Below are 13,517 nucleotides of genomic sequence, written 5' to 3'. Positions count from 1 at the left end.
ACAAATTAATCACCTGTAAATTAAACAGAAATATATTTAAAAATGAAATGGAAGCTTCCATTTTTTCCTAACTGCGAATGACCCTCAATCTGAATATCACACACTTTGTCGGCAAAAGCTAAAAAAAATAAACACGTAAAACCATGTCTTATAAGGGCCTCGCAGTGAGAGAGAGAGGGGGGAGGGAGGGAGTGAGGGAAGACAGATATTGTCGAAGAAGGAGCCTACAGAAACGGGGATGAGAGCAGCGGAAAAGACGAAATAAGCAGAAGCCAAACCAAGTTCAATGACGACAAGCTTACTCCTGCCAAATCATATATTGATGAGCAATGAGCAATATCATTTGAAATGCTGAAACAATTGCAATGAAATATTTTGGCGGACCATGCACTTTTCTCGGAACTTAGGAACCAACTGGGATTTAATAATCACTAAGCTGCCAGATGGATGTGCTAACGCACACCATTTACCGGAGTTTTTGTAAGGATTACATGAATAATCATCCTTCACAGATGTTTGTCGCAGTGGCTGTTATCAACAGAATGATCGATGACCTTTGACTGCTCTTCCGCAATGTAGATGTGAGAGGAGGAGTACAATAAAGCGAAACGAAATTGTAGACCTAAGTGTATCTGTAATTAGAACGTAATTAAAAAAAAAAAAAAAAATCACTCTGTCCGGTAGCGTCTTTTATCATTTTTTTTTTAACTTTTACGGCTCTCCTCATGGGAGGGGATCCGTTAAAGTCTCCATGGAACGTAGGCCTATCCCCAACGACCAGATACAGACCGATCTTTCGGTCAAGGACGTATAATTTACCCATTAGAACTTGCCACGCGAAAATTAATTATTTGCTGTAAGAGAATATGTATTTTTCACGAAATATCGAAGTATGTCTGTCAACCAGTTTACCGTTTATATATTTGTGGAGGACGCTTTGGAATCATTTCTACACTTACCCATAGTGGGCGTTTCTACATTTTGTGGGTTCAACAAGGGGCTCGGCGGAGCTTTCTTTGAGCTGCGATTTCTGCTGGGTAGCGGCCTACAAGTCCATGCGGTAAATACACTGTACAGCTATAGTTTGTGTAATGTATAGTCAAGATTGCCGTAATGATATCGCAAGGCTACTGGGACCATGAGCTAGAATGAAAATGTTGCTGTCCCTTCACTGAAACTTGTGAAACTAAAGTCGTGCATTTACCGAGATGCTTGTACTGGTCCCACCTGTAGCTTTATGTGTTGGACGTTACTGTTGCACAGGTTTCACGCAATAGAACTACAATGCATCAAACGCACAATCATTAGACCAAGCGTGTATAATCAATGTCCATGGTCAAGTTAACGTGGCATACTCGTGAAATAGCCCCCACCACTGCGTGTTCGTACTATTATACTAAGAAGACGGCTCGCCTGTTTTTTCTCGTGAATTCAGCCCCACCGTGTGGTGTTCGTCGGTACATAGCACGGCGAAGGGGCTTTCTTCCACGGTTAAATACATGTACTCGTAACTCGCGAATGCGACCTCACCAAACGGCGTTTACCAGTTTACGTGAGACTGATACAATGCAGCGGCGGGGCCGATTTCCACAGTATATTATTTCGTCCTCCCGTTTTCCCGTTTTGTTAAGGTTTATCTAGACTGCGGAGTTGACTCTTTGAGTGTATTTTAGTCAAGAAAGAAAATATTGTATATAACTCGTAGTGGTAGAAAAATTAAGCATCCAGTGATACTCGATCTCTAGTAGTTGTATGTCACGATTGTTTGGTCGTATGGTTCATACGATTAGTTAACCTTGCTTGCCAATTTGTATATCACTGTATAGTAGGTATAGACTATTTTATATCATTGTAATATATCACAAATATGTATTCCTTGATATTGTAATGACCATATCTTGTATGTTGTACTCTCATACCCCGGAACTTTCGGGGGTTGGAAGAGTCGAATAAAATCTAAATCTAAATTTAGATCTAACCATTTGACATTTCAGACTTAAACAAGTTTACAGTGAATGGTGTATACAAAATAAACCCTCAGTTTACTCAGTATCACTGTATACGCTGTTATTTTCGCGAATGATGGGGTCATAGACATTTTCTCGAGATGTTGTTTTCGCGAATCAACGCCGACTTTTACGTTAATGCTCTATCCACATACGGAGGCATTTTCGCGTGTTGTTAAATTCGCGATATAACTGTGATTCGCGAAATTCGCAAGAAAAAAAAAATCAAACCCTCGCGAAAATATAAACAGCTTATACAGTATAGTACTGGGCCTGGGGTGGATAATTCGACCGCGGTATCCGGTATAGCCCGACCCTGGACAGCTCGTCCCGAGCCCTCGACAGCTCGACTGGGGTCGAGTTGTCCAGGGTTGGGTTTGCGATTGGACACACTGACACGATCCAACTGTATTTGTTCAAGATTTTTATAGAATGAAACACATTTTAGTCAAATTAGTCAATGACATACATTAGTCGAATGTACGAAAAGAAAAAGTTTTGTCAAATTTTAAAAGCAATTCATTCCATTTTCTGATGCCTGGATGGTGCAAATCAATGTTTCACCGTATTTTCCCTGCTCGGAGGATTGCGGTGACCGAGCTTTTTCTTGTGACGACAGCCATGTAAGGTATGGTGAAATTTGTTAAGAGATTTCCGTGAGGTGATAAAAACGAACAAAAAAGATAGTATTTCATATATACGTGTGTTTCCTATCGTTGGTGACATTTTCATGAGCAGAGGAATAATTTCAGCTAGGAAAGTGAAACAAATGCTGTATACGTTGTATCGTGCCTTCCGTCACGTGGTTGAGGTTGCTACACCGCGGCGCTTGCTCCCACTGATCGCAGCACTCCGAGGCCCCCGGGCTGTAGGGCTGGCTGTCGTGCAGCTCCAAGGGTGGAGTGGGCAAGGTGTACTGCTGCGCAGTAATACGAGGAACTAGTAGACACTTAAAAGTGGTCTTTTGAGGGTGATTCAAATGTAATGAATTTTGATAAATTTTGGCGAGCGAGCCGAAAAATTTTGTATTTCATCTTACAAAACATGGAATTCTTGTCATTTTTTAGTTTTTAAATCTTTCAATTCTAATCAAGATACAGTGACGGCCTAATAGATAACGATTTATACCAACAAACTGAGGACTTGATAAAATACTCTAAATTTGAGCCAAAATTTGAGCCGAAATTTGTATATATCTGTGTAGGACACATTGCACTTATCTCATTGTTCGTTGTACTTGTAAATCATACGATGCTGGCACACTGTTATATGGTGGCTTACCCTGCATATGAAATAACAGATCATGCGACAATTGAATCCAAAAGCTTGCTAAAACTTGCAAATCAGTATGTGCATTTTCTGAACATGTTGGTATATAGGAAGCAAGGGATTATCTTCAACTATAGTTGATAATTAAAGTAATTATTAAATGACATGTGTGAACAACGTCAACAATGAACATTGTCATTTTGTCCGCGTCATCATCACGTTTTGTTCTTATCTTGTTTGGTTTGGTGTCCTCCTGGACCGAATTGTGTCAAAAGAATAAAAATAAAACAGAAATGTGTATAGTTATTCACACAAGAATGTTATTATGCTACCTAAGATTTTGTATACCTTGCCTCTCTCTTCCAAAGCTATTTAGATAGAAAATGATGGTCTTGATAAATTATTTCTATATGGTGCCAAATACTGCATATACCAGTCTCCGAATACCAGCCTGTGTATTAAACCCTATTTATTTTATTGCAAGAAAGTGCTTCTTGGGAGTCGACGGTAAACCGAGAAACCTGGTACTTATGATGTTAACGGTATGAAAGGTGAATTCATACCAAACTGTTTGGGTTGCACTCGTTAAATTGCTGACAACTCTCCCTTCATCCAACAATTTGTCACTGGAAACATTATGGTTTCTAAACAGATTTTGCATGGACAGATTAATGCAACAGGGTTGGTACAATCACAGACATTTTCTCCACTTTTTTTTTTCAACGACTTTGATCTTCAGATTTTTGTCATGGATTCCTTGTGCATTTTGTTGTTGTTGGTCACATCTGCTAGGTCAACACAACTCGTCAATATCAAGGACCCGTTTTTAATTTGTCAGGTAATTGGAAGTCAATGCGTGACTTATTAGCTTGAATTTAGAACCAACTGAGCAAAAGTATTACATGATTTAAAGTTAAAAGTGGTATCTAGGAGACTAATTACATTCCTACGCGGAATTTTCACGTAATTATGTCTTAAAGTGAGCACTATACCTCCATGGGCTTATGTTATCTTTTGTTAACATGAATTTTTTTCCCCTTTCAGACTGAGGGTTGCAGTATGCAGATCTGAATGCAACTTGGAGATGCATGTTGTTATTATTCCTTGAGCTCTTTTGAGATTCCTTCTTCAACACTCTGCACAGTTTGATATGTTAATTCTTCCATATAATCCAACATTCCCCTGATAATAGGTTCAGTTGGATGCTAATTGTGCTTGATAACATAATATCAGCCCCCCCCCCCCCACCACCACTCATCCCACTCTTTCTCTCTCTGCTCCAAAGTCCCCAGCTAGAGAATAAAATGATTTTTTAATAGTTTTTTAATCCTTATGAGCATTGTGTAACTACAATGTACCAGTACGAGTATCAAGGATACCTTTACAACTTTTTCAGGTAACTCGAAGTCGACTCGTGACTTATTAACATAATAAGAGTAGTAGAAAGTGTAAATACCATGATAACAGTGCATTATGGCCCCAAAGCAGCAAAAATAATGATAACAATAACATACAAATAAAACAAAATGTCAGACATGAAGTTTTTCAGCAGTTCCGAACAAATTTGGTACGCATGGTGTAATGTAATAAGCCTATATATTCAAACTTTAGGAAAACATTTATTTTTCTAAAAATTTTTGGGAGGTATGTTGCCATGGAAACAGTAGATTTTAGCTTCCCAATTAGAAAAAGAATTTAAACCTCAAACGTAGAAACGAACATTGTGGTGGTTGTATTGTAAAATCGCCCGCATTTTTTTTTATGTAGAAAGTGGGCAGCGCCCCAAATGTAGAAACGCCCACTAATGTAGAAATACATCGCCCACAATGTAGAAAACGCCTACTAATGTAGTTAATTCCATATCACATCAACCACAAATGAAGGAAATGTCTACACTTGTGGTTGACGTATTTCAACATTAGTGGGGGTTTATGTAGACCCCTATTTCGGCTGAAGTAGCTTATATACTGCGAGTTATTTTTTTTTTCTGAAGAGTTTTTTTTTATGTATATATATTTTGGGGTGCTGAACCTAATTCTTCCTAATTTTTTCTTTATACATGTATTTGGGAGGGATATTTTTTTCTATTTCCCTATTTATGGGTAATGAACACGAATCCATCTGTTGTCTGTTGCCATTTTTGTAAATGACGTCTGCAGTCGTTGCCATGCGAACAAATTATTTGCTAAGAAAATATTTATTTTTCACCGAACATCATGCTGTGGAGGCCAAAATATTTCAAAAAACATAAATTTTCGTATGTCATGGTTACCTCACAACAATGTTGGTTGCCATATCACCAGTTTTAAGAAAATAATACATGTATTTTTATGAAAAAGCATGAAGCAGCATTCACACCGCAACAAGTTACACACATGCATACGCACACACGTCTCCCTACCACCCACAGGGGCCCGTTTCAAAAAACTTGTCATCAGTGACAACTGCCACATTTCTGTGACAAATTTGCTCTCAGCCAATCAGATGCAAGGATTTCAGTAGCTTGTCACATCTATGACAACTTGTCACTGATGACAAGTTTTATGAAACGGGCCCCGCACTCGTACACAACATTATTTTACTAGAAGCGAAGCCCTGCTAGGTAAGTACATGACAATGTAGTATGTCTGTCAACCAATATGCCATTCCATATGTGGGCGACGTTTTGGTATCATTTCTACATCTGTCCACTTTCTACATTGGAAAAAAAAAGTGGGCGATTTTTTTTAACACTTGTGAGGGATGTATTTCTACATCAGTGGACGTTTCTACATTTTTGGGCTTTCCTAATTTGTGGGTTCAACACCCCGCGGTCCGGTATAATTCCCGTTGTGTGCTGGTATCAGTGGGAGCGAGCTGCCATGAGCGTGCCGCGATGCTGCAACTGAACGTGTATGAGCGAAGGCGATTCGACGTAGGCAGCATTTGTTTGATTTTTCTCACAAAAATACAGATTTCTTCTGCTCATGGAAATGTCTCCAAGATAGGAAACGCATGTACCTTTATGACATATTATCTTTTGTTGTTCGTTTTTTATCATTTCACGGAAATTTCTTAACAGATTTTACCTTACCACACAGGCTGTCAAAGCTCAGTCACCGCGATTCTCAGAGCAGGGAAACTACCGTGAAATGTCGCTTCGCAGCACCAGAAAATAGAAAGGAACTCAATTCAATTTAATTCAATTCAAATTCGAATTGCCCTTAAAAGTCGATAAAACCCTTTTTCATATATCATCCCACTACTTTATGCCATTTATATGACAAAAGTAAGTTTCATTTTGTGAAAATCTGTAACAAATAAAGTTAGGTCGAGTCAGTGTGTAATCGCAAACGCGACCCTCGACAACTCGACCCAGTTGAGCTGTCGAGGGCTCGTTACAACTAAATTGTCCATGGTAGGGTTCCTCCGCGGTTGGGTTGTCCAGGAATCGTATTACCTCTACTCGGTATCTATGCATTCGACTTGCTTGTATCTTTTTTTCTTGCTCAGGTGGAGAAAATAAAAATCTGCTGATGCTACAGATATGACCGATGATGTTTGGTTTTATTGGGAAACCTGCTACAACATTTAGACTGATTAAAAATGGGTATTGGAATTACAGCGAGTTCCTTTCAGCATTCCGTTGCCTACACTCAGTCAGTGCCAAACAATCCCTGATCAGGAAGCCGCCCTACCTTAGTGCGCCTCGGGAGAAGAAGCTTCTGACTTGGTGTCAACACCAGGTGCGTGACATGATGAGTGAATCCAGTGGGCCATCTTCATCATTGTCTCCATGGCAACAAGGATTTTACCGATACTTTCTCCCAATACAGACCCGTGTTGTGGACACTGACTGGTTTGGCCACATCAACAATGCTGTGTATTACTCTTATTTTGACACCATCATTAACCATTACATCTTCAGGCGATGCAAACTTGGCGCTCCCAATCAAGAGAGTCAGTCTCCCAACATCCTTGGGTTTATGGTCAGTACAAAGTGTACCTACAAGCAACCTCTGAACTATCCAGAGGCTATTCTAGCAGGCTTGGCAGTCACCAAGATGGGTAACTCCAGTGTGACGTACACGGTAGGTGTGTTCGCTGAGAATACAGGGCAGGGAGAGATGACTGGTGAACCTGACAAGGAGCCGTCAATACGTGGCAACATAATGCAATCCGGTGAGATGGCTCACTTTGGAAGCCACCAAGACATGGCGAGTGCTGTCGGTCAGTGCGTCCATGTCTTCGTTGACCTCAAGGGAGACCAGCGTCCAGTAAGCATCCCTGATGTGGCAAGACACCACTTTCAGAAGATACTAGTTCCTTTTGATTCAGATATAAGTAAATTGTAACATACTCTGTTGCTGGGCAACAGTAAAGTAGAGAACAGCTGATGTATCCTATTTCAAATTGCAATGCTGCATTCACACAAGATTAATTGTTATGAATTGAGACTATTCTATATTTATTTGTTTTCACTTTGCATGTTGCCACTCAGAAAATGCAATCCTATACAGTGGAATAAAAAAAAAAATGTAATTCCTTTCCACCCAAATAAGTGTTTCTTGAACTTTTTTGGTATATATCAGCACCCATGATTTCTAAGTCTTATCAACCATTTAGCCAAGTTTGCACTCTGAAATATTTCAGACATGAATGAAGTGACTACAGTGAGCAAAAAAAAAAATTGTATTACTGTGCAAAACAAAATTGCAAAACGATAGTGCATTTGCCAGACTGCGTTTACTCAAAGACAGACTACATGGAGAAGATAATAAGTGAAGAAAGTTTGAAAGACTTGAGTATTCAAAATGTAATAGTGATGCAGTAACTGACAGAAAGTGAATTACACTATATATAAAAAAAGCCATGAGAAGATAAAACCTTTATACATGACAATTTCTTAAAACTACTTGGGGTATTGATAGAATGACGTCAGTAGAGGGTAGGCTAAGATGTAGGATACAGAGAATGCTACATGAGATGAAAAACAAAAAACAAAAACAGCAATAATTTGTCCAAAAATAGTAATGCAGCAGAGGGGAGAACAATGTCATATAACTGTATGAGTCTGGCCTGCTCTTCACTGGAGTATAATCACTTCGTTTCTACATCTCACTGAAAATCATATTGATAGAAGCTCTCATTTAACATCATCTTTCTATGTTACTTCGTGGTGGTGTTTTTTGCCTTTCTTTTGAAGGCTGTCACAGGCATTATGTTTTTGGGCTGTCTGCTAGTCCGTCCCACACAGGTCATCGTTATTGCAATTTGATAAGAACCACTTACTGGACTTCCTTTGTACTTGGCCTAAGTCTTTTTTTTTTCTTGATAGGTGAAAATGCACTTCAACAACAAATGTCCACTGCTTAGTCAGTTGGATAAGAAGGGTAGAAATGAGTTGGCAATAATTTACATATGATGGTAGTGAAAGGTTATAAGGTTGAGATCAAAGGTCACTATACTTGTGCCTGGCAATACAGTGTACTTCTAGCCATTTTCTCAGCAGGAAATATCTGGTGGTAAAATGATTTGATGTTAGTTATCAAAAAGAATTGATTAGACAGTTAATCTTATGAACATGATACATGTAGTTAGTGAAAGTTAAAACACCAAATGCTTTAGTCAAAGGTCCCTGTGCTAGAAAATGTCAAGTTTAATTTTCAAATGCAGTATTAATGAACAGTTAGTTGTCTGAAAAGACAGGGGCGAAGCTTAGGATTCAATCTTAAAATTTCCAGAAATGTAGCAAAAAAAAAAAAAATGTCACCCTATAGCAAAAACGTTCCATGTACTTTGGACAAATGATTAAAGTGATTCCATTAGGAGACATCCCAGTCAGAATATTGCTCTAGTTTACCCGCTCCCTAATTGAAGATTAGGCATTATTTTTTTTTTTTGATATATTAACTTTGTTATAATTTGTGCTTGTTTGTGTGTAGACGCCTTTTGCATAACATGCTTGTAAGCGTCCATACTAAAGAAACAACTCTGTTTATGTTAATACTTCGTCTCTGTTTAGCCCATTTGATATTGCACTTTTAGATTTTTTTTGATGTCACCATTCAATTAGAGAGTGGGCCTTTTGGGCTTTTGTCATTGCCTGCTCCTGAACTGATATTTTCCAGTGTCAAATAAAGGATCTGGCAAAATTTAATGTTTATATGTCTTCCCCCTGCATTTCTTTGGATATATATATATATATATATATATATATATATATACTCCTAGATGGGTCATTTGGAAGACATTTCCATTTGTTTTATATGCAAATTTTAGAATACATGTTCAATGGCAATTTACGCAATGGAGACACGAAAATTGTCTCCTTAATGACCAGTTGTCTCCCTAATGAAGACACTTCCCCCCAATATGTCTCCCTAAGGTGCCAACTAGGGATATATATATATATATATATATTATATATATATATATATATATATATATATATGTTGCGAATTCACGTATTGGCTCCAATATAAGAATCAAGAAATCAACTAGTAATGCATTATTTCCCCAATAAACAACAAGTTTATTGTACTCAAATTTTCGTTGGCCTCCACCTTCTTCAGGAGTCTCGTCGAGACGAAAATTTGAGTACAATACTGTAAACTAATTCTTTATTGACGAAATAATGCATTACTAGTTTATTTCTTGATTCTTCGTTAGAATGATATATATATATATATATATATATATATATATATATATATATATATACATAAGTAATGTTATATAATACATGTATACACGAATGAATATATGTGTGTGTTATATAATACATGTATACACGAATTAATATGTGTGTGTGTGTGTGTGTGTGTGTGTGTGTGTGTGTGTGTGTTTTAACCGTCCTTGGGTTAGGATGCTAGGACTAAAAGAAGAGTGCCGTGTGTATAGAGGGTCAAATCTAGAGGGTAAAAACGAGTTGTTTAACTTTTACCACGTCAATCGGACTGGTACTTTATTCGTCACAGACCAAAGTCAATGTTTACAGTGTACTAGTTTTGCAATAATCATGGACAACCGTTTCTTCTTGCACTATCAATATCAAATATCATATGGTTCACTGTATTAGCAATATCGAGTGTCGATGAATGATTATGCTGTATTCACTATTGTCACAAATTTTCGTTACATCATGTATTTAAAATTTTCCTTTAAATGATTTCTTATTTACCTATTTATTCATTTACGGCCGTGATATACTCAAGGTAACAACGTTATACATGTACCTTATGTATGTACGTTTCAAGAAGCGTTTTGTCCAACAAATTGGTCAGTCAAATTTGCTCTCAGCAAATCAGATGCAAGGGTTTCAGTAGCTTACAACAGTTTGTCAGAATCTATCTAACAAAACGCTTCATGAAATGCTCCCAAGATCTCACTACTCCTCTCACAACTCGTCTTTGCTAAAACACCACGGTCAAATGATATCATTAAGTACATGTATACAATTATGTGAGGGCGTTGTGGCATAGTGGATAAGACTCCCGACTCCCGATCCGAGGACGCGGGTTCGAATCCCGCCCAGTGCTTACATCCTTGGACAAGATGTTTTTACCCACCTCTGGACCCAGGTGTATATAAATGGATACCTGGCAACCCTAGGGTTATAATAATGGCGGGGCCCTCTAGTAGAGCAGTGGCAACACTGAAGAGGCTACCCTGGGTAAATAAGACATTATTATTATTATTATTATCATTATCATTATCATTATCATTGTTATTATTATTATTATTATTATTATTATTATTATTATTATTATTATTATTATTATTGTCATTTCCGTTACTAAACAGAAGCGTACGGATTGTCGGCATACTTTGTCCTCGATCACGTGACTTCCGCGTTGGAAACGAACCTCAGTTCCTCAGAGTTGAACCTCTCTTATCCGGCCTCCCTTTATCCGGATCTCTCTATTATACGGACGCAATCTCGCCGTGATTTTTTTTTTTTTTTTTAATTTTTTTTTTTTTTTTTATAATTACGGGAGGAAAGGGGGATTCCCAACTCCTTGAGAACTCCTACACAAACACACATGAATTACATATTACTTCCAACATTAACATACACCTCTATTTTGGGGTCTGTTACTGAGTGCGGTAACAATGAAAAGGTTGCAGTATACACATTACTACATGTGGTACTACAATGGGCTACATCAGTAGGACCTACATGTGTATGTATATGTACATGTATAAAGCATTGAGTCTCCCGTATCCGGCCAAATCCCTTATCCGGATGAGCCCCGGTCCCGACTTGTCCGGATACGAGAGGTTCAACTGTACATTTTATCAACAATATCTATGTAAGCAACAGGACGTGATTATATTAATAAGACCTTAGTGTCCCTCATTTGCGACAGCAAAATGGACACACTTATCGTCATCACATGTATTACGAATAAGTGCCTATTATAAAAAAAAAAGAGAAGATCATACACCTTGAAAAACAATTAATATAGGCCTACTTTGTTTAACTGCATACAATAATAACAATATTTATTGTCTATATTGACATTCATGGAGGCCTATAAAACATTTTATAGACCAAGGCAATGAACCAGTTCGTATAGTCAATGTAAACACTTCCTAAGCGGTCTTTCTCTCCCAGTTTGATAGGCATGTACTTATCATGTTCAAAGTAATACATTGGATAAGTTTCCCCATGCAAGGTAACCGTTCAAGGAGTTCATGTTCAAACAAAGAATGAAACTTGCCTATGATAGACCAGCTGATCAGAATGGCCCTCCAATTATAACTTGGGGAAGCATTAATTCATTTTTTAAAACATTGAATGCATTGACAAACATTCTTTTTAAATAATTACCGCCCAACATTAGGATTTAACCCTATAAAGCCCAAGGGGGGGGGGGGGCACTTTGTGCCCCCCTACCAGATTTTCGTTTGCCACTCCTTGGCCCTTTATCCGATTTCAACCAAATTTGGTGACTTTTCCTAAAATCTTATTACGAACATTTTGATATATAATTTAGCTATATTTGATGTTGCTGGTTGCCATGGCAACCATAAACTGACAACCATGTCAGTCAGATTTTGCATTTTTTTTCTGTTCCCATTTCATTTAACAGCATTACAGTGTATGAAATGGGTGTTTCTTGGCTGAAATTTGTTGAAGGAGCAAAATTCGAAGTAATTATGGTCATGGAAAGTTTTTCTTATTATTTCCTTTGTTTTTATGTGACAAAGGCATAAAACAATAGATATAATAGAGATAATTGAAAACAATGATATTTTCTAAAGATTGCCCTTATATTTTGAGTTATTTTGATTCCTTCACCCAAGTTATGCCTCTGATATCATTAGTTTATCATATTATCAATTTGTAATCTCAAAATTCCAGTATTATGCAAATATGAAATGTCATAACTATACATGTACCCATCGCTTACATTTCATCTCAGGTCTCATAATGTATCACTATGTTGATATGAATAGCGCCCCCATGTGGTGACCTTGAGAAATTTCAACCATAACAAATAATTAAATTCCACTTGCTTATCATTTGTGGCAAATATGAAAATGATTGTCTATAATAAGACATATATAATGGGGATAAAGAAATTATACAGAAAAATCATGTTTTTAGTATATTTCCTATGTATTTCTTTATATTTTGGTAAATAGCGCCCTCCATGGGTGACCTTGTGAAAATTCAAATGTACGGTCATGTAGAGTATGAGTTACTCTACCCACGTGCCAAATATGACGATGATACATCAAATAATAAAAAAGTTATATGGGGGGGGGGCACATTGTGCCCCCCCCCCCCCCTTGGGCCTGTGAGGGGTCAAAATAGCTTGGGCTTAATAGGGTTAATGGATATTTTGTTGCTACCAGGTGGATGTGCAGGCAGGTACCATATTATAGGATTACGTGAATTTCTAATCATATCACAATGCTTTGAAAATAAAGATGTCTTATAGGATGAACCCCTGGAAGGGATGAGAACGATGATGGCGCTACACACTTCTGTGCCACGACCAAGATGTAGTTATTTCATTCATATCGATATTTATGTAGTTGGAACAGTGCAGTTTTGGTTTGCGCTGTACAACTACCCTGAGCGATGAATACAGCATAGATAGCAGTTCAACTATGAAATAACAGAATACCATAGATTATATCAAGCGTCCCGTCTTCAAAGTAAACACAAAAGCGAATACACGTATGATACAATTAGGTTACCAGAGTATTCTCTCTTCTTCTTCTTTTTTTTTTCCAGTTCACCATAGC

The 13,517-nt window shown here is 37.7% G+C and overlaps 1 protein-coding gene across 1 annotated transcript; it reads left to right on the top strand.

Moving 5' to 3' along the window:
• The first annotated feature begins 992 nt into the window (after positions 1-992).
• Positions 993-7,644, top strand: LOC140243047 (uncharacterized). The gene is made up of 2 exons (XM_072322786.1): positions 993-1,060; positions 6,768-7,644. Exon 2 carries the CDS (start codon positions 6,809-6,811, stop codon positions 7,607-7,609), a length of 801 nt encoding a protein of 266 aa, XP_072178887.1. The 5' UTR covers positions 993-1,060; positions 6,768-6,808; the 3' UTR covers positions 7,610-7,644.
• The last annotated feature ends 5,873 nt before the right edge of the window (positions 7,645-13,517 follow it).

The sequence above is a fragment of the Diadema setosum genome, chromosome 19, assembly GCF_964275005.1.
Source record: "Diadema setosum chromosome 19, eeDiaSeto1, whole genome shotgun sequence".
NCBI lineage: Eukaryota > Metazoa > Echinodermata > Echinoidea > Diadematoida > Diadematidae > Diadema > Diadema setosum.
The sequence above is the reverse complement of the archived record's forward strand: the minus strand, read 5'-3'. Positions and strand labels throughout refer to the sequence as shown.

Coding starts and splice junctions, on each gene's coding strand:
- LOC140243047 (XM_072322786.1), top strand. CDS start 6,809: ATGATGTTTGGTTTTATTGGGAAACCTGCTACAACATTTAGACTGATT.